Source organism: Chenopodium quinoa, unplaced genomic scaffold, assembly GCF_001683475.1.
Source record: "Chenopodium quinoa cultivar QQ74 unplaced genomic scaffold, ASM168347v1, whole genome shotgun sequence".
NCBI lineage: Eukaryota > Viridiplantae > Streptophyta > Magnoliopsida > Caryophyllales > Amaranthaceae > Chenopodium > Chenopodium quinoa.
The window spans coordinates 475,927-494,580 of record NW_018743283.1 but is presented as its reverse complement, the minus strand read 5'-3'; the positions used below and the strand labels follow the sequence as shown (position 1 = coordinate 494,580).

General features: G+C 36.2%; 3 protein-coding genes across 3 annotated transcripts; 2 read left to right on the top strand and 1 right to left on the bottom strand.

Annotated features, from left to right (window-relative positions):
• Window positions 1–695: 695 nt before the first annotated feature.
• On the top strand, window positions 696–2,758 carry LOC110735437. Its single transcript, XM_021915628.1, has 3 exons — window positions 696–1,094; window positions 1,217–1,370; window positions 1,506–2,758. Exons 1-3 carry the CDS (start codon window positions 696–698, stop codon window positions 2,756–2,758), a joined length of 1,806 nt encoding a protein of 601 aa, XP_021771320.1.
• A 2,660-nt stretch (window positions 2,759–5,418) lies between these two features.
• Window positions 5,419–12,644, top strand: LOC110735386 (putative deoxyribonuclease TATDN1). The gene is made up of 12 exons (XM_021915570.1): window positions 5,419–5,543; window positions 5,631–5,651; window positions 5,746–5,846; window positions 6,036–6,093; window positions 6,192–6,235; window positions 6,374–6,454; window positions 7,258–7,328; window positions 7,454–7,564; window positions 9,534–9,616; window positions 10,364–10,580; window positions 11,899–11,982; window positions 12,186–12,644. Exons 1-12 carry the CDS (start codon window positions 5,516–5,518, stop codon window positions 12,250–12,252), a joined length of 966 nt encoding a protein of 321 aa, XP_021771262.1. The 5' UTR covers window positions 5,419–5,515; the 3' UTR covers window positions 12,253–12,644.
• Window positions 12,645–13,127: 483 nt separating this feature from the next.
• On the bottom strand, window positions 13,128–15,659 carry LOC110735387 (33 kDa ribonucleoprotein, chloroplastic-like). The gene is made up of 4 exons (XM_021915571.1): window positions 15,129–15,659; window positions 14,933–15,034; window positions 13,615–13,923; window positions 13,128–13,497 (listed from the first exon to the last, which is right to left on the bottom strand). The coding sequence occupies exons 1-4, from the start codon at window positions 15,576–15,578 to the stop codon at window positions 13,411–13,413; spliced, it is 948 nt and encodes a 315-aa protein (XP_021771263.1). The 5' UTR covers window positions 15,579–15,659; the 3' UTR covers window positions 13,128–13,410.
• Between the last annotated feature and the right edge of the window lie 2,995 nt (window positions 15,660–18,654).

The window sequence follows — 18,654 nt, the reverse complement described above, 5'->3', positions numbered from 1 at the left end:
AGAATTAAGAAAGAGTAAAAAAAAGATCGTAAACTCGCTTAACGGAAAAGTATTTATACTAAGCAAGAATCCTAAACTAAAACAAACTTAAACGTCGAAAATTAACTCCTAATAATAACACGCGCCCGATCGGGCGAGGCACCGCCCGATCGGGCGTGCCTTTTCTCCATCAGCTACATTTCTCGCGCCCGGCCGAGCGCGAGTTCGGGCGCCGAGTTACTTCCCTTGCCCGGCCGGGCGCGCCTTCGGGCGCCAGCTTCTTTGGCCGGGCAGCACTCTTGGGCCACTATTTGGACTTTTATTGGGCTTCAATTGTTGGGGCCAATCTGGATTTCCACTTCGGGTCTTGAATACTCGATCCAAATGCCCCGGTATCACCGGTTCGAGGGCTCTAACCGGCCCTGGGCTATAGAAACTGGTCGTGTTTCTCTAATGCTCGTAATTGCTCCATAAAATCTCGAGAAAATGCTCCAAAAGTGCAAATCCCTACAAAAGTAAATCAAATCTACGAAAACACTAGAAAACACCAATTAGTAATAAAAGTGGCTCAAAAGAGCCAAAAACACTACTAATTATTACCAAGGAACGGGGGTAAAATACTATATAAAATAGACATATCACTTTTCCAACCTGAGTCAAATCCTATGCAAAGGTTTGTGTGTCATAATGTCTATATTCCACGATTGGTCCGACGAATGAAGAATTCTCTACCTTCAATGAGATACAGGGGAAAAGTTCACTCATGCGCACCTCCAAATGTTCTGCTAAAGGGAACTATTTCTCGATTTTATTCTTCTGATATGGAGGTAGCTAGACCTCCTAATTCAGCTTCATTGTTGGATATAACACATGTGCACTTGGTACCTAGCTCTTGGCCTCGAAAAAGGATACGCCCATTAGGCTTTGAGATTGACCAAGGATACTCCTATAGTTCATCAAATGCAAGGTTTTGCTCTTTTGATTGGAGGCATAAAAGAAGGAAGCTTAGGATTGATATCTGGGATGCAAAATGGGAGTTCACTATTGGGGTTTCAAATGGAGGAAGTCTTGAACTTAGGCCTAAAACGGATGCGGGGAATAGTTCCCCTTCTTTAGTATAAAGACCATAGCATGGAATTGTCGGGGTCTAAATACCTCCGACACTACAAAGCTACCATATATTATGTGGCTTTTAAATATACATAAACCTATGTTCTTGTTCTTGTCTGAAACTAAGTGTGCTGTTAATACAGTAGCAAGTTTATTTCAGACTACAACGCCTTCTTTTGTGACTGGAATAGATGCTGAAGGCCAAAGTGGGGGCCTTGTTGTTTTAGGTTGGGGTGGTTTAGCTATCTCTTGTGTTAGTAAGACTCCTAATTTTGTACACTGTAAAATTGAGAAGGGCAACGGAATGACATGGAATGTGTTTTTTGTGTACGGACCGCCGACTTTTAAAGATAGGTTTGAGTTTTGGAGCAATCTGTTACTTAATCTACACTAACTCCCTAATTGCCTATTATTAGGTGATTTTAATCAACTTGAACTACTTGAGGATAAGTTAGGTGGCACATCAAGTATAAGGGGTAGTGATGTTTTTTCTAACTGGAAGTTACAGAATCACCTATTAGATGTTCCATTCTCAGAGCCACGATATACTTGGACTAACAAAAGGCTCACTCAAGGTCTTATTTTGGAGCGTTTAGATATGGGTTATATGTCAAATGATTGGTTTTACAACTTTCCGGCAAGTCGGATTATAAACCAACCATTAGTTGCTTCTGATCATGCAGCTATTGTTTTTGACAATGATGCTTTCACAAGGATAGCAAAACGACCATATCAAGTGGAAAATTGGTGTCTTCATTTTCAAGATATTCGAACCATTATCGAAGAGAAATGGAAGAAGCCAATTGCAGGGTCACCTATGTACTATCTAACTAGGAAGTTAGTTGCTTTAAGGGGACGTTTGCGGCACTGGTGTTTGAAAAACACCAAACTTTGGGGAGTCAATTGGAAGGTTTTGACTTCTGAGTTAGAGCTAGACAGCTTGGCCGCCACAAATATTCCCCTTGCTCATTCGTACCTTAATCATGTTGAGGAGGCCTTAACTACTGCTGCCTTAAATGTGACATATTGGAAGCAAAGGATGGAGGAAACATGGGAGGCAACGGGGGACATTCCAACATCCTTACTTTATTCAAGGGTTAAGATGCGCCAATGCGGGAATCAAGTTTTGACTCTTAAGGATGATTCGGGCACATGGATTGAGGATCGACAACAGGTTAGGGATCTGGTGGTTGATTCAATGACAAAGGTCTTGTGTCCCCAACAAGGGACAAATTCTGCTGCTCACACTGATGCACTATTAAGGGAGTTAGATATTCCAACTATGAGTGACAGACAGGTTGCTATCTTAACCAGACCCTTTTCTGCAGATGAGATCCTTAGGGCAATGTTTAGTTTAAATGGGGATAAATGTCCGGGTCCAGATGGTTTCACGGCGGCCTTTTTCCAGAAACATTGGGATACATTGGGAAAGTCAGTAATTCTTGCAGTGCAGAGTTTCTTCAACATAGGGTTTATACTTAGGGAGTGGAACCACTCAATTTTAGTTATGATACCAAAGGTTGAAATTCCAGAGGTCACAGCGAATCTTAGACCAATCAATCTTTGCAATACGGTCTACAAATACGTCTCTAAATGTTTAGTTAATCGTTTGAAGAAAGCTTTGCCGGATCTCATTTCACAGTCTCAACATGCTTTTATAACAGGATGACAAAATGACTGATAATATTCTTTTGATTCACGAGGTGATGGATAAAATAAATAGAAAGGTGTCAGGTAGGGATTATTTGGCGGCAATGAAGATCGACATGAGTAAGGCCTATGATAGGGTTAATTGGGTTTTTCTGGAGAGGGTACTACAACACTACGGGTTCCCAGTAACATGGATTCAGATGATCAGACAGTGTATCTCGACGGTTTCTTACAAAGTTCTACTGAATTGGGAGACGAGTGACCAATTCCGACCTTCTTGTGGTCTATGCCAAGGAGATCCGTTGTCACCTTATCTTTTTTTGTTTTATATGGATGTACTCTCTAGGATGCTTCAACAAGGTTGTGAAATGAGACTTTTGACAGTATTAAATTAGGAAAGAGGGGCCCTTCTATTTCACATTTGTTTTAGCAGATGATGCCCTCTTATTTTTCAAAGAGTTAGATCGAAGTTGTATGGCCATTTCTGGCATTCTCAAGAGGTTTTGCATGGTCTCAAGTCAGCAGCTCAACCTTGCAAATTCACATTTCAAGGTCAGTCCAAATACCCCGGTTCAAATACAGAATGGATTTAGATCATGTTTGGAGATGGATCAGTTTAATCAATTTGGTGTCCATTTGGGGGGTACCTATTGACTTGATGGCCTGATGGGTCGTAAAGGGGTGTCCTTTCAGTTCATCATTGATAACATTAGGAAAAGAATCTCGAGGTGGAACGCGGTCCCTCTATCCCAACCTCAGAAAATCATCTTGATCAATTCCGTTCTCATTGCTATTGCTTCCCATGTGCTAAGTTGTTTTGAGATGCCTACTAGTATTTCAAACAAAGTTAACTCTCTGCTAGCTGGGTTCCTTTGGGTAAACAGAGACCATAAGGGGGTGCACTGGGTAAGTAAAGATAAAGTCAACCTTCCGAAGGGAATGGGTGATTTAGGGGTCCGAAGCTTGGGTTGCTTCAACGAGGCTTTACTTATGAAATAGACGTGGAGATTATTTCACAATCCCCAATTATTACTGGCTAAGGTATGTTCAGCAAGGTTTCAATCTCCGCTCTTAAAAGGGACTCAGGTTAGGGTGACAAACAAGAACCTATCTTGGGGCATGCGGGGTCTTGCTAGAGCCGGGAATAACCTTCTTAGGGGTTGTGGATGGAAGGTAAGGAATGGAAACTCCATATTGGCGGGTAAGGACAGGTGGATGGAAGGTAAGGTTCCGATTTTTAATTCCAACAATATCACGCTCCGTCAAGCTAAAACTTGGAGGGTGAGTCATTTTTTGGACCCTCAAACTCATGACTGAAACCAGGCGCGCCTTATCTCTACCTTTGAACCCAAGGATGCTTCGGTTATTGCTAGCTTGGAATTACCAGAGCAAGCAGAGGAAGACTACATGTTCTGGAAGTTTCACAAGTCAGGAAGATTCACAGTAAAAACGGGGTATGCATTCCTTAAACGTTATGTCGTGGGCTCGAGGGATGTTAGACAAGAGGATATTTTTAAGGTTCTTTGGTCCCTCAACATTCTTCCTAAGTGGAAACTTTTTATATGGAAACTTCTCTGGAATGGAATAGCTACTAAAAGTAATTTAGGGAGAAGGGGCTTCAGATTTCTATGGATTGTGACCTTTGTGGGTCGCAGGAGGAAGATTTACAACATCTGTTCAAGTTTTACATAGTTTCTCGGGATGTTTGGAGGGGTGGAATCTTGCAGATCCACTCAGAAGTTAACGCAGACCAGTCTTTTCAGGATTGGGTTCTGTATTATATCCGCCTATTTCTAGGTCAGGATGGTCACAATGGTTATAGGACTACTTTTTTATTGCAACCTTGTGGGGTTTGTGGATAGCACGGAATAACAGGGTTTTTAGATCCTCTACGACGGCTAACCAGTCAACGCCGACAATAATATTTGAGGGATTGCGGCAACAGGGTTTGTTCGTCAAGAAACTTGAGGATAGTCTGAGATCTTTACACCCGCCAGAGATGGATTACCCACCTGGTTTTATGCGTGTTGTCCTTCATAATAGTGGGATGACTGTGATGCCAATGGTTATTCTAGTTGATGGTTCTTTGCATAAGCAAAGTACACTCATAGATCAGGAATGGGTTGGTGCCCAGAGAGTGGTGATCCGGGGGATAAAGGGCAACTGCTAGGAGGAGCTAGCAGTGGTTTGGCCTAATCGGCTCTACGTGCGGAGATGAACGCCTGCCTGCAAGGTCTACACTGGGCGGCAACAAAGTCATTGCCAGCGGTAACTATATACACGGACTCTACGTCTATGATTCTACTACTGAGAAATACACATGTAAGTGATATTGGTCTTCGTTGAACGACAAATCGAATTCGACAGCTGAGCACTTGTTTTGATTGGTGCTGCATCCATAGGTTCACCGAGACATGGTCCAGAAAGCTCATGACTTAGCTACTATAGCCAGCAATAGTCTTTCGTCCTTTAATATTTATATGTAATTTGCTTAAGCTTATGTCAAAAAAAATAAAATAAATTGATAAGTAGATTAGGCATATGACATCATCACAAATTCATAGTCATTTCACTAACTTGAACTTTCATGCCATTTATGACATCATCTTTTAATTTTTGTGTATTTTCTTTTCCTACATAATTAACTACTATTACTAAAAATAATAAAATTACTAAATTGATTAGGATTTGGGGAGATAAACATAAACCCAATTAAAGAGAGAGTTGAATAATCTGGCTCTTCATAGTTCAAAGTAGTTGAATTTCGGCACTGCCAATGGCAGCTCCTGCACTACGGATGATAGGCAAGTAATGAATTATACTCTCTTCATGTAATTCTTAGCTAAACTACCAACACTATATATCCTAATCATCATTCTCTCTTTCAACAGATATAGCAGTTAATTTCACAGGTCAGGCATTTTATCAAACACTTGGTATTCATTTTCATTCTTCTTCCCCATTTTATATCTATATTAATTTGGTCAATTTTCTGTAATTTTTTAGATGGCATGTTTAAGGGAATCTATCATGGCAAGCATTGTCATGTCCCGGATATTCAAACTGTTTTGAGCAGAGCTTGGAGCGCTGGAGTTGATCGAATCATTGTAATTCATCTTTTTTTTTTTTTTTTCTTTCTAATTTTTGTGGGATACCCATTTTCTGTTTTCCATTGAAATCTATAATTTGTCTCCAATTCTTATCTGGGGTTTTTGTATATTAATCAATTGTGCTGTAATTACCATGAAATTAATGATTTTTTTTGTGGAAATAATTTCAGTTTTTATTGGGTTTAGGTGACAGGAGGATCCCTTGAAGAGTCAAAGAAAGCTCTAGCAATTGCAGAAACTGATGGTTTTGATCTATTTTCATTACTTTCTTGTATTGAACACATTGTATTAAGTTTGGATTGGTAAATAAAATTTGGTAATTTATGATGTTGATCTTTTCAGGAAGGCTATTTTGTACTGTTGGTGTGCACCCAACTAGATGCAATGTATGTCATTGTTTGTTTCGCATGGCTTTCAATTGATTTAACTATTGTAACTTACAATATGATGATAGTTTAGATGATTATGCTTGCTTGAGTTTATTTTGAGTGATTTTCTTGGGTGAAATGTCATGTTAATTTTAGGAATTCGAAGAAAGTGGTGATCCTGAAAAACATTTTCAAGCACTTCTATCCCTAGCTAAGGAGGGAGTGGAGAAGGGAAAGGTAGGGACAAATTCTTTTCAACTGAAATTTCATTTGGGTTAGTGGCGAGTATATGATTTTGGAGCTTGATTATGTGCTTATCTTACTGGGACTTGCTAAGTTTTTTGGGGCACACTATGTTTGCTTTTTTATCAGCATTCAAATTGTGCGTAACTATATCATTCTGTCCACATAATAATGCTATTTTTCACCAGTCCTCTCAAAAGCAATCTGATCATTATTTATGTTGAAGAATCTCATCTAATGTAAACAAAGCTTTCTTTTTTGTCTTGAACTCTTGATGCCAGTAGTCAGTAATATATGAAAGCTTACTAATCTGAAACATATAACTCAATCGATCAAGTTTCATCATGTGTACTTCTATATAATCGTAAAACTGCTTGTTTGACTTAATTGTGTAAAATTGCTCCATTTTATTCAAAGTTATTGTGTACCATATATTCTCTCTAACCTCCATTTTGTGACTTTGTAATTTATCTTACTCATTGTCTGTTTTTCACATTAGACTGTTGGAGCATCACTTTCTTTGCTATGTAAACTGGCTAGAGGTTTTTCCCTTTTTTTGTTGGGGTGGCGTGGGGGAGGGGGGTGATTTCAGTGACAATTAAGACTGTTTGCATCCATCTGCTGCCACATGGATCTCTTAAGGAGAGTATGTTGTGTTAGAAACTTTGAATTCAATTTGGGCCTTGATTAATTTATACTTTATTCTTCTTCCCTTAGATACTTGGGGATGAATGATGATGGTTCTTTTATTGACTTGTATTGATTTTGTGCTTGATATTTATGATTTACTATTTAAGGTTGTGGCGATAGGTGAATGTGGACTGGACTATGACAGACTTCAGTTTTGTCAAGCTGATATCCAAAAGAAGTATGTTACTTCTATATAATCCTTGGTGGCTTTTTTTTTTTCTTTCTTTGGGTGTGTGTTCTAACTGCTTACTTTTTGTCATGTGAAAATGAGCTAGTTATTTATTTTTCTTTGGTTGGTCCTAGGTATTTTGAGAAACAATTCGAATTGGCAAATGCTATGAAGCTGCCAATGTTCCTGCATATGCGTGAAGCTGCAGCAGATTTCTGTGATATTCTTGATCGCAATAAAAGCAGGTACATTATTATCTTTGTGTCTTTGTTGTCTTATTAGAGTATGATCTTACTTAATGTTATTACATCTATCTTATAAACCCGTAACATATAAGTGATTGTTGTGCTGGACCTAGTATAAGCCACAATTATTTATGATCCTGAGAACCGTAAGTCACCCCAAAGTGTTCCCGGACCGCACTCGTCAACCGTAAGTGAAGTATTATAAGGGAATACCTGAACTTTGACACCCCGTTTGAAAGGCAATATTATTAATTTGGTGGCAATGGTTAATATGCATCTCACGTTCCTAACAAAAATAACCTTAGTGGACCTTCTACTATATAGATGGGAAAGTAAGGGTCGAATCCCGATAGACCAATGAATTAAACCAGTTATATGACTCCAATTATATGACTCAATCAAGTGCCAAAAATTAACAAAAGGAAGATTAAACTAAACTAAGAACTTTATAGTAAATTTCAAGGGATAAAATTCAGTGATAAAGAACATCCAAGATTATGCATCACCGCAAATATAATCATTTTAAAAGATTCTGATATAATTATTAATTAACTATGAGTCTATGAGAAAATATCTCCCGAGTATGAAAATTAAAGACATTAATCTAAATACTTTATCTTCCTAACAATGGTAATGAATCTGTATGTAATTTTGTGTGAAAGGTCTCAGCCACTGCCCTTTAGAGGGGTTATAATATAGTAATAAAATTTTATGATGAAAAATCAAAACTTCAGGGTAGACAAGCATTACTATAGACATTGTCATTCAACTCTCATTACTAATATATGAGTCTTGGTTTTAAAAAGGGCGCCTCGCTTCCTGGAAAATGGGCTTTAGCTAGGCGAGGCTCAGTCACCTACAAAAGTTGCGCGCCTCAAAGCGCCTTTGGTAAGGCGCGCCTTTGCGCCTCAAGGAAAATAACTAAGATTTAAGTTATAAATTGAAGAATGATCGACATTTTTTCAAATTCAGACTACCTTAGCTTTACATATATCATTATTTAATTTATTATGAATCTTTTTAATTGGTATTATGTACAATCAAAGTAAAAAATAATTTGAAATAAATATATAAATACATGCACCTTTGCCGACTTGCATACAAAAGGTGCGCTCCTTCGCCTTCGCCTCGCGCCTAGGCTGCAAGGATCATTTGCGCCTTGGTGCGACCTTGCGCCTTTTATAACTAAGATATGAGTACTTCCACATTCATATATTGATCAAATGGGCTGTGGAAGTAATGATGATCAAAATATAAATGACAATTGTGGAAAAGATCTAAAGAAGTTGGAATACATGTGTCTTTATGTGTAGCTCTTGTCCTATAAACTCAAGATGTTAGTTGCCCCTGTGATGCTCTCAGCAGATGATATATGGATTTTATGCTTTAGTTCCTATTGTTTGCAGTTCAGACTTTCCATTTCTATATTATGGTTTGGAATTATTAGTCGAATTTGTAAGAGAAATCTAGTTCACTATAATCTATAAATTGAGCTGAATACAGAGTGGTAAAGCTAGTTAAGATTTTGTCTAAGTTGAGAACAATATTCAGTATGTGAACCTGAACATGTCAATACAGCAATAATACTCAAGTCAGCTGGTTTGCACTCTTACTGAGTACTTACAAACTTTCTTTGGCTGTAATCATCAACCCGGTGATAAAAAAAATTTGTAATATTACAACTTACAAGATGTCTATATACTTGTGACAATTCATATCCTAAACTGGATAACATCAATCTTACTGATTCTTGATTGTAAGTGTTGCTGAAACTTGATTACGAGTCATATAGTTGAGAGAAGAATACTTGCACGAATGATAAGATGCTGGCAGGGGATTTGTTGTTTTCTGTATTGAAATGTTTATGAAATATAGCATGCAACTTGTATTTAGTTACTGATGGATTTCGGCTGTGTATACTCTCTATAGATGCAGAATTTGATGTCATTGTCACCTTTTTTGCTTGTAGGTTCTTATCTGGAGTTGCTCATTCTTTCACTGGAAGTGCAGAAGATCGTGATAAACTACTTTCTTTCAGTAATTTGTACATTGGTGAATACACTAACTTCCAGAGCAAGCTTCTACTATGTTTCATTCTTTGGGTTTTAGACACTAGTTGAGCAAACTTTAGATTTGATCAATAGTATATTAATACACAGTGAGAAAAGTAATTGATAATTGAAAATTTGACATACATTGTGGATTTGCAGTTATTGACCAATTTGGAAAATTAAATAAGGCATGGCAGTTTATATTTTATATCTTTTGGGCCTTTTCAGGAAATCCTGTACACTCATGCGCATTCTAGTTTCTTGAAGAATATTAATTGACTCTTGATAACTTTAGGGGTAGCCTGTTGGGGAATGGGAGAATAATTGATAAGGCCTCTAGTACTTCTACACCTAACTGACTCTCAACTACGGAAACACTAAGTAGGCTAACCCAAACTTGTACTTAACATTTCCCTTGCAGTGAAGGATTCTGCATTGTTTCTCCTGTATTGTCCACTTTGCTTTCCCAAAGTTCCAAAGCTAGTTTTCTTTTTCCATTGTTTGTGTTTGAAATCCAAAATCCATTTCCTGTTACTATCTTCATGTAATGTGGTTGAAGTTGCTTAATTTTTAGAACATCTTGAAGCTATGGAAATTATTGTAAATATTGCTTAAAAATTCATATGTTGTTTAATATGAAAGTCAGACTTTGCTAATGAATATTGTCAGTTCCTTTCATGCATGACTGTTGCTTCAAGCAGTATCAAAACTTGACCTGTGATTCTTCACTTTTGACATTTACAAACAGGGGTCAATGGTTGCTCACTGAAGACAACTGAGAATCTGGAGGTGGTGAAGGGAATACCTGTTGAGAGAATGATGATTGAGACTGACTCGCCATACTGTGATATTAAGAACACTCATGCAGGAATTAAAATGATTAAGTCGACATGGCCATCGAAAAAGAAAGAGAAATATGATTCGGAGTGCCTTGTCAAAGGGCGAAATGAACCCTGCTTGGTTCGGTTAGTGTAATTCAATTCTTAAGTTACAATTTCAGGTGGTCGTGCTGCGTTTTACTTTGAGTGATCTATGTTCACTATGCTGAATTTGTTACAAGCATTCAATATCCTTTTATTCAGTATCTCAATTTTAATTTTTATTAAAACATACCTAGTTCTTTGTCTTTGGTGTTTGCTATATTGGTTATCTAGATAGATTTTTATGCACTTTTTTTCAATTGCTCTCAAGCAACTCTTGCTTCAGACTGGTTTGTACAATGTAATGATGTGCTGTTGATACATTATTGTCGTGCAGTTTTTTGTTTTCTTAATCATAGGTGTTCGTATTTCGTAAGATAAAATTGTGTAGATAAACAGTAGCATGTTGATGTGTCCTGAGCTATTATTAGCATGTTGCAAATATGATCTAGCTGCCAATCGCAAAATAGGAAAGAGTGTTGGTTGTATAGTTAGATAATCAGGTAACCCTGGCTTGTAATGTAAACATAATTCTAGTGTTAGAATTTTCTTCTCTTCTATTATCACTCACAAGAAAATTAATCTAAAGCAGCATGTAGCACTAGTTTAATGCTGTTTCAGTGTCCAGATACTGCTTCTATATTTTATATTATTATTTGTCTGGTTGCTTTCTATGCATCTTGGAAACATCCTAGCTTTCAAGTTTGTTATATGTGTTTCTTATTAGCACCCTTTGCTGAGTGAGTTCTGTAGAATTTTGTTATGGACTGGAGTTTGTTAGATTGTAAGTTCGGTAATGCAAGAAATTTAGAAGACAAAGGCTTTAGTAGCTTGAGGCTGTCTCTCTTAGCAGCTTGAGGCTACAATTCTCTCGTCAATAACATTCAAATTCTCACATAACATGCTACTACTGTTCTATTAGCTATTTATACTTAAGCTACTACAATAAACTGGACTTAATAAACTTTTTCTTCTACTACATCAGAGAATCAGCTTGTCCCATTCACAATTGCTCAATGCTATAGTGGAACATTAATTTGTTTTGTCTGTTTCTGCCATGCTCCCACTTGATGGCTGGTATTTGCTCCCTTCCCTTTGGACACTCCCTGCTTTCCCCTTTCTTCTTCTCTCATACACCTTTAGTGATTGTTTGGGTGCACCAGTTGGGTCTATCACAAATTTATGTTTGAATTCTCAGGGCTGTTTAAGCATCAGTTTCGGGGACTCTCTTATTGTACTCTGCACTTGTGATGGATCATATATTTGAAATCATTCTTTTTTTGCTTATGATTATTGTTCTTTATTGTGGCTTTTTTTCTTGATATTGTTGTCGGTCTATAAGTGTGATCCACCTGTATCGTAGGCAAGTCCTCGAGGTGGTTGCTGGCTGCAAGGGTATTGCCGACATAAATCAGCTGAGTCAGAATGTGTACCACAACACTTGCAGGTAAATTTTGTGGGCGTTGAATTATATATTTGTGCTTCTTTTATGGCAACAATTTAAATCAACACTATGTTGCATTCATGATTAAATCTATCATCTTCCACAAGACCATATGCATTATTACACATAACAGTGCGGATACCCTACTTGTAGATGCATTATAGTATTATACTGTAGTACTAAATCTGCTCTACTGTATGGTACAGGGTCTTTTTTCCTCATGATTTAGACTCTGCTGCTGATGCCCTACTCACTGGTTACAAGAGCCAGTGAAGAACCTTGATCGACCCACTTAACATACCAAGTGGCATGTTGGCATCGAGGATTAACCTTCTTGCTGCATATGAAGAAGCAAATCCGTGTGGGCTTATGACTGAAGGTTTCACACCATGAATCAAACTCTGGGGCTTATTGCTTAAGTAGTGAAACCAAGATTGTTATTTTGATGGTCATATTGGATCTTGGAAGTTAAAATTCCTTTGTTGTTAAACGCTCCAATATATCTTTTTATTTGCAATAAATTTGGAAAAGGAATCAGCATTTTGCCATGCACAAAAAAAAAAAAAAAAAAAAAAAAAATTGTATGTGCTGTAAAAACAAGGGCATTGTGGACTTGTACATTCAAAAATATGATAAGGAAAATTTGCTAACTGCACCATTTAAAATTTTTATTTTGTAAATTACAGCCATTTAAAAAAAATTGTAAATTGCAACCCAAAACTTCTTATAAATCGTAAATTACAACTCAATTCAATTTTTTTTATCGCTTTCAGTGTCGAAAAATATTCAGTTTAGATTCTAGGGGCCATTTTAGCTCGTAAGGGCTCGAATTGAGCTCGAAATTAGCAAAAAAATAACATAAGTGTCTCGTTTTGCGTACCAAACATATATTGATTTGTGGGCAATTTTTTTTTTTTTGCTGTAAAATCTAGACACTTGCGTTAATTTTTTTTGTCAATTTCGAGCTCAATTTGGACCCTAAAGAACTAAAATGACCGTTAAAACCTTAACCGAATATTTTTCGACACGTAAACCGATGAAACAATTTAATTAGGTTGCAATTTATAACAACTTTTGGGCTGCAATTTGCAATTATTTTTTTAATGGCTACAATTTGTAAATTTTCCTTATTATAAAGCTCAATCGGATAACAGTAAACTGGATATACATTAATCTTGAGAATTTGAATCATACAATTATACAAAGTACAATAAGTATTACACGAAAAAAATTTAGCTGCATTTACACCTTAGGACCATACTCTACGGCGTACAAGAATATATGAACTACAACTTAATGAGATCAAAATGGAAGAAGCCTGATTGAGTAATTCCTCTAGAAATTATTCCTCTTTATAATTGTGGTAAATCAGTCAAATAGCATTTCAGCATTACTCTTTTTTTTTTTTTTTTAAGGGATAACAGATGAAATTTATGCACTCTGCTCAGCATAAGCTTCAGTATTAGAGCGAGCTCTGTCAGATGCCATATTCAATCGTAAAGGTCGTCCTTCCAGTTCCTAGAGCAAAAAAGATGCAAAATCAGAGCATACCCAACTGAAAACTAATAAATTGTACGTTTCAAATTCATGATATTAATATCAAGGATCCGAAAGACAATTTCAAAGAGTTCTTACCACTCCATTCATAGTAGTGAGAGCAGACTCTGCAGCCTCAGCAGTTGAGAAAGTGATAAAGCCAAAACCTCGAGATCTTCCACTTGCTCTCTCATATATCACCTTAGCACTAAGAAAACCTTCTTGGTTTGCAAAGGCTTCTCGTAGTCCTTGTGATGTAACGCCCCATCCGAGATTACCAGCATAGAGCTTGTGAGGAGTATCCACATAACCTACGTTGCTGCTTTGAAGTTTTGGCCCCATTACTTTCCTCTCACCACCTCTTGGCACTTCTGGAAAGTTCACCCTCACAGTTCGGCCTCCAACTTGCTGCCAAATATTTCTCAATTACTCAGCGGGAAAATTAATCACATATGTTAATTTTGTACTTCCATTAAAACAAGGTATAGCTCATTTGACTGAAGCCTTAGTACAGTTTACAGATTGATGATTGGACTAATCTATACATTTTTTGTAAACTTAGCATCTGCAAATCTAGTTTTGCAACCTCTTAGCCAATACACCAAGCCAATGCTTAGTTCATCAGTTATGATTCAGAAGTTGTCGGCCAACATTAAGATCATCACAACAGAAGAGGTTCCGATACTCATGAAGACCAAGAAGAAGCCATAGTTGGCTTAACTTATGTGATGGTCCTCGGTCAGTCTCCAGTCTCACCTAAATCAGTTCTAATTGTTTCCAAATCAGCACTATCAATTTATATTTCAAAATCATCAAGCACTTTGCATAAAATCAGTTATTGAGAACAAACAAACTTCACAGAGCATATGATAAGGATCATATACTGTACTAATCTAGATAACCAGTTTGCCCTGTCTCAAATATTCATTCTGAATACGCAGACTTTCAATTAGGATAATCTGTTTTACAGCTGTGTTAGTGCTACCAGGCTCTAGAACATAGACCACGAGAACAGGTGTGAATTCAAGGATTGATTGGATATGATTGTTTTCAGGAAGTTTGGTTTGTCTTACGGCCTGTTCTCTTCAGTTCAGCTCCAATAAGTTCAGTTCAGTTCTTAATTTCCTTCCGTTCAGCTCCAATGAGATAAGTTCAATTCAGTTTCATTTAGTCAATCAGAACAGGCCCTAATATCCTTAGACTAATTCGAAAACTGTGTATCAAGGTGTAATAGTTCAAAGCTAAGCCTTCTAGTGAAGTAGTTCGACAATTAAACAGACAAATACATATTCTCCCGAGTGTATAATATAAATTGCGAAAAACTTTGAGTTCTGTGTAACTCTATTAGCAAGCTAATTAACAGACAGAAACTTGTAAAATATAGGCGCCACAAAAGAGAACATATAGAAGAACTTACAGAACCATCAAACAATCGAATGGCCTCTTTCGCCTCGTCAACGCTTCCCATGGTTACAAATCCAAACCCTCTGCTCCTATCAGTTACCTTATCATATATTATCTGAAAATTTGTGCAATGACAAAAAATAATTTAAAAATCAGATTTTCCAAAAATTTTAAAAATAAAAATAAAAATTAGAAAGAGATTATTATACCTCAATGAACCGTACTTGACCGGCTTCAGCAAAAACTTCAGACAATTGATCAGAAGTCATAGAATAAGGCAAATTTCCAACAAATAGCCTGCAATCGTCAACTGAATCAACCCCTTTATTTTCTGAATTTATAATTTCTTCTAATTCATCTTGCTCTTGAATTTGTTGTAGCTCTTGTTCTTGCTCTAGTTCAATTGGGTTCTCTTCTGATTCATCAGTTATGGAGTCTTCGGTATCGTTGAAAGCGGAGGAAGAGTGGCAGAAGTGGAGAGGAAAGAGAAGAGGGAGAGGAGATAGAGTGAAATTCTGGGATTTAAGAGTGAGGGTTTTGTGGAGAAGTTTTGGTTTAGGTGAAAAATAGGTGAAGGAGTTTTCAGAAGGGATGAAAGAGACAGAAGAAGAGGAGGTTGCAGGTGTTACAATGGTGGAAAGAGATGCTGCTGCCGCCATTGCTATGCAGGGGAAGTGGCTTGAGAAATTGGCTGTTGGTTGTGATTGTTTCCCTCCCAACTTTTGTTTTGTTTATGGATAAGGTTGTTCATATATGCTCTTCATTTAACAATTACTCCTTTCCTTCCTATTTAGGCCCTGTTCTTTTGAGCTACTCTTCTCAAATCTGTTCTATTACTCTGTTTTGCCTAGAACCTCAAAAGAATGGGGTCTTATTTGCTTCATTTATAATATAGAGGTGTTCGTTAAACACTGTCTCATATGGTCACACATAGAGCTGGCAATGGATTGGAGGTGGATAGGGATCCGCCAACGATTCATTCGTCATCCAACCCATCTATCACCGTTTAACTTTTCATCCACATCCAACCCTTCCATCATCCGCGGATGAATCGGGTGAAACGGGTGAATAATGGGTGAAATAAAATACACAATCGTTTATTTATAATACTAATATACATAAACTAAGAATTTTGATATATATAGTTGACAAAGTCTTTAAATTTTCCATTATTCACTTTATTATACAAAGTTTAAGTAATATTACTACTATATATAAAGTATATGTTAATGTAGAATTATAAATAGGTAAAAAAAATATTTGTAAAATTTTAAAAATTATAAGCGGATGAATGGATGGGTCAGGAGGATGACACTCCACCCGAATCCGACCTCATCTGTCACCCGGTCCATCCACCATCCGTATAAAATTTGTGTTTTATCGGTTATCATCCATTTAATCAGATCGAGTGGTTTTGTTATCCATGAGTTCGGGTGAAATTGTCAGCCTTAGTCATATCATAACTTTTGTTTCTTATCAATTTTAGTCATTTAAAATTTAATGTGGTTACAGAGGAAACAATAGAGGATTGAAGTAGTTTCATGGAGTTAATTCTATTACAAATAAGAGAGATAACTCCATTTACTAACAGCAACTTTTTCATGCAGCAAGTCACATCATGCACGAGGGGTTAACTTGGTTTTTTTTACTAGGGGTTACCTGAGTTTTTCAATCAGGGATTACCTGAGTTTTTCAGTCAGGGGTTATTCGGTCAGGGGTTAGTGGATTACTTGAGATGATTGGACAGGGGTTACTCGAGGGGTTCACTCGGTTAAGGGTTACTCAGTCAAGGTTTAATCGAGTTTCTCAGTTAGGGGTTACTCGATGTTCTCAGTTAGGTATTGTGACTTGAGTAACCCCTGAACGAGAAACTCGAGTAAGCCGTGACCGGGAAACTATACTCAAATAACCCTGACCGAGAAACTCAAGTAACCCCGAAAACTTGAGTAACCCCTTACTGAGAAAACAAGTAACCCCATTAAACTCAAGTAAGCCCTGACAGAGAAGCTCAAATAACCCCTACCGCACAATACAACATGCCACATATAAAAATTTGTGATTTACTAATTTATAGACCTAGAAAAGCAAACTCATATCAAATTTCAAATATTCATCATTAAACTTGAAATCATCTAATCTAATATATATAAATAAAGTAGACATTTTGGAGAGCATTGAGAGCGCCATATAAGAAAATGTATATTTTCGACCAATTAAAAATTAGAATTCTATTTTATTTTAGAATTAAAAATATCACTCGCCACCTAAACAAAAGCGACGAATGAAATTTTAAATTTTTGCCACGTAGGTAAAAACGACGAATATTAATTTATTAGGATTTTAATTATTTAAGAACACTAAATTTTATCATTTTTATTTGTTACAAAACTAAAAAATATCTTTAGATATTAGGATTTATATTATTTAAAAAACTAAAAATTATATTTTGATATTTAAAAAATATAAATTATCATTTGATGTTAATGGTTTTATGTAAATATCTGATGATATGATACTTTCATACAAAATTTTAAAACTTATAATGCAAGAAAAAAATTAAGAGATCACAAAAAAAAAAAAAATTATATACAAAACGTATATAAAAATTTGTGCATCGCACGCTACATAAGAAAAAGTAATATTTCGACCAATGAAAAATTAGATTTATATATTAATTTAGAATTTTAATTTTCAGTTGCCATTTAAGAAAAAAATAACAAATGAAATTTGAGAATTGAAAACAAAAAATAGTAATTTAAGATTTAAATTATGAAAAAAAAAACAAAAATTATCTTTTATATAATCTTTTACATTAGGATTTATATTATTTTAACAAATAATTAGAAATTAAAAAATATTTTTTGATTTAATGATTTTATCTAACTATCCGATGAATGAGATAATATTTGTTTCAATTTATAACTTCAAGTTCTATATACGTTAAATTTGAAACTTAACAAAATATTTTACCTTAAATTAATGTTAAAATAATAGAATAGCAAATAAAAACAAAAAAAAATATACAAATATTTAAAAACCGTGCATCACACGGGCTTACATCTAGTTCAATTTAAACTATCAAATTCGGCTTGATAATAAAAAAAATTTAATTATGATTGTTTCAATAAAATAAGCGTTGTATTGGTAATTAAATGGAAAATTACACGACCCAGCCTAAACTGAACATCTTGTTAGAAAATGACCTGACCCAAATTGATCATATCCAAAATCAATCTGAATGACTTAAGTCATTGTTATTTGCCACAGTTAGTATAATCTAAGAGCATGTGTGGTTTGAGTATTTTTTAAGGTGGAAATGTTTTCAATCAAAACATAACCATTATTAAGTGTTTGGTTAGAAGGTTTAGGTAACAATTACTATTACTTAGAGGTAAAAGGGGATTTTTTTTTTATGTTGTTGGCCACATCGTATAACCATGGTTACTCGAGTACTCGATTACGAGTTATTACCATCGTGTGTTGTTGGCCACATCCTGACCGAGTAACCCATAACTGAGTAACTCAAGTAGCCCCTGACCGAATAACTCGAATAACCCCTGGCCGAGTAACTCGAGTAACCCCTGACTGAGTAAATCTCAAATTACCCCTGACCGAGTAAACCCTCAACCCTTGAGTAACCCTGATTGTGTAACCCCTAACCATACCCCTCGAGCAACCCCTGATCATACCCCCCAAGTAACCTCTGACCAAAAAAAAAAAATTCTAGTAATCCTA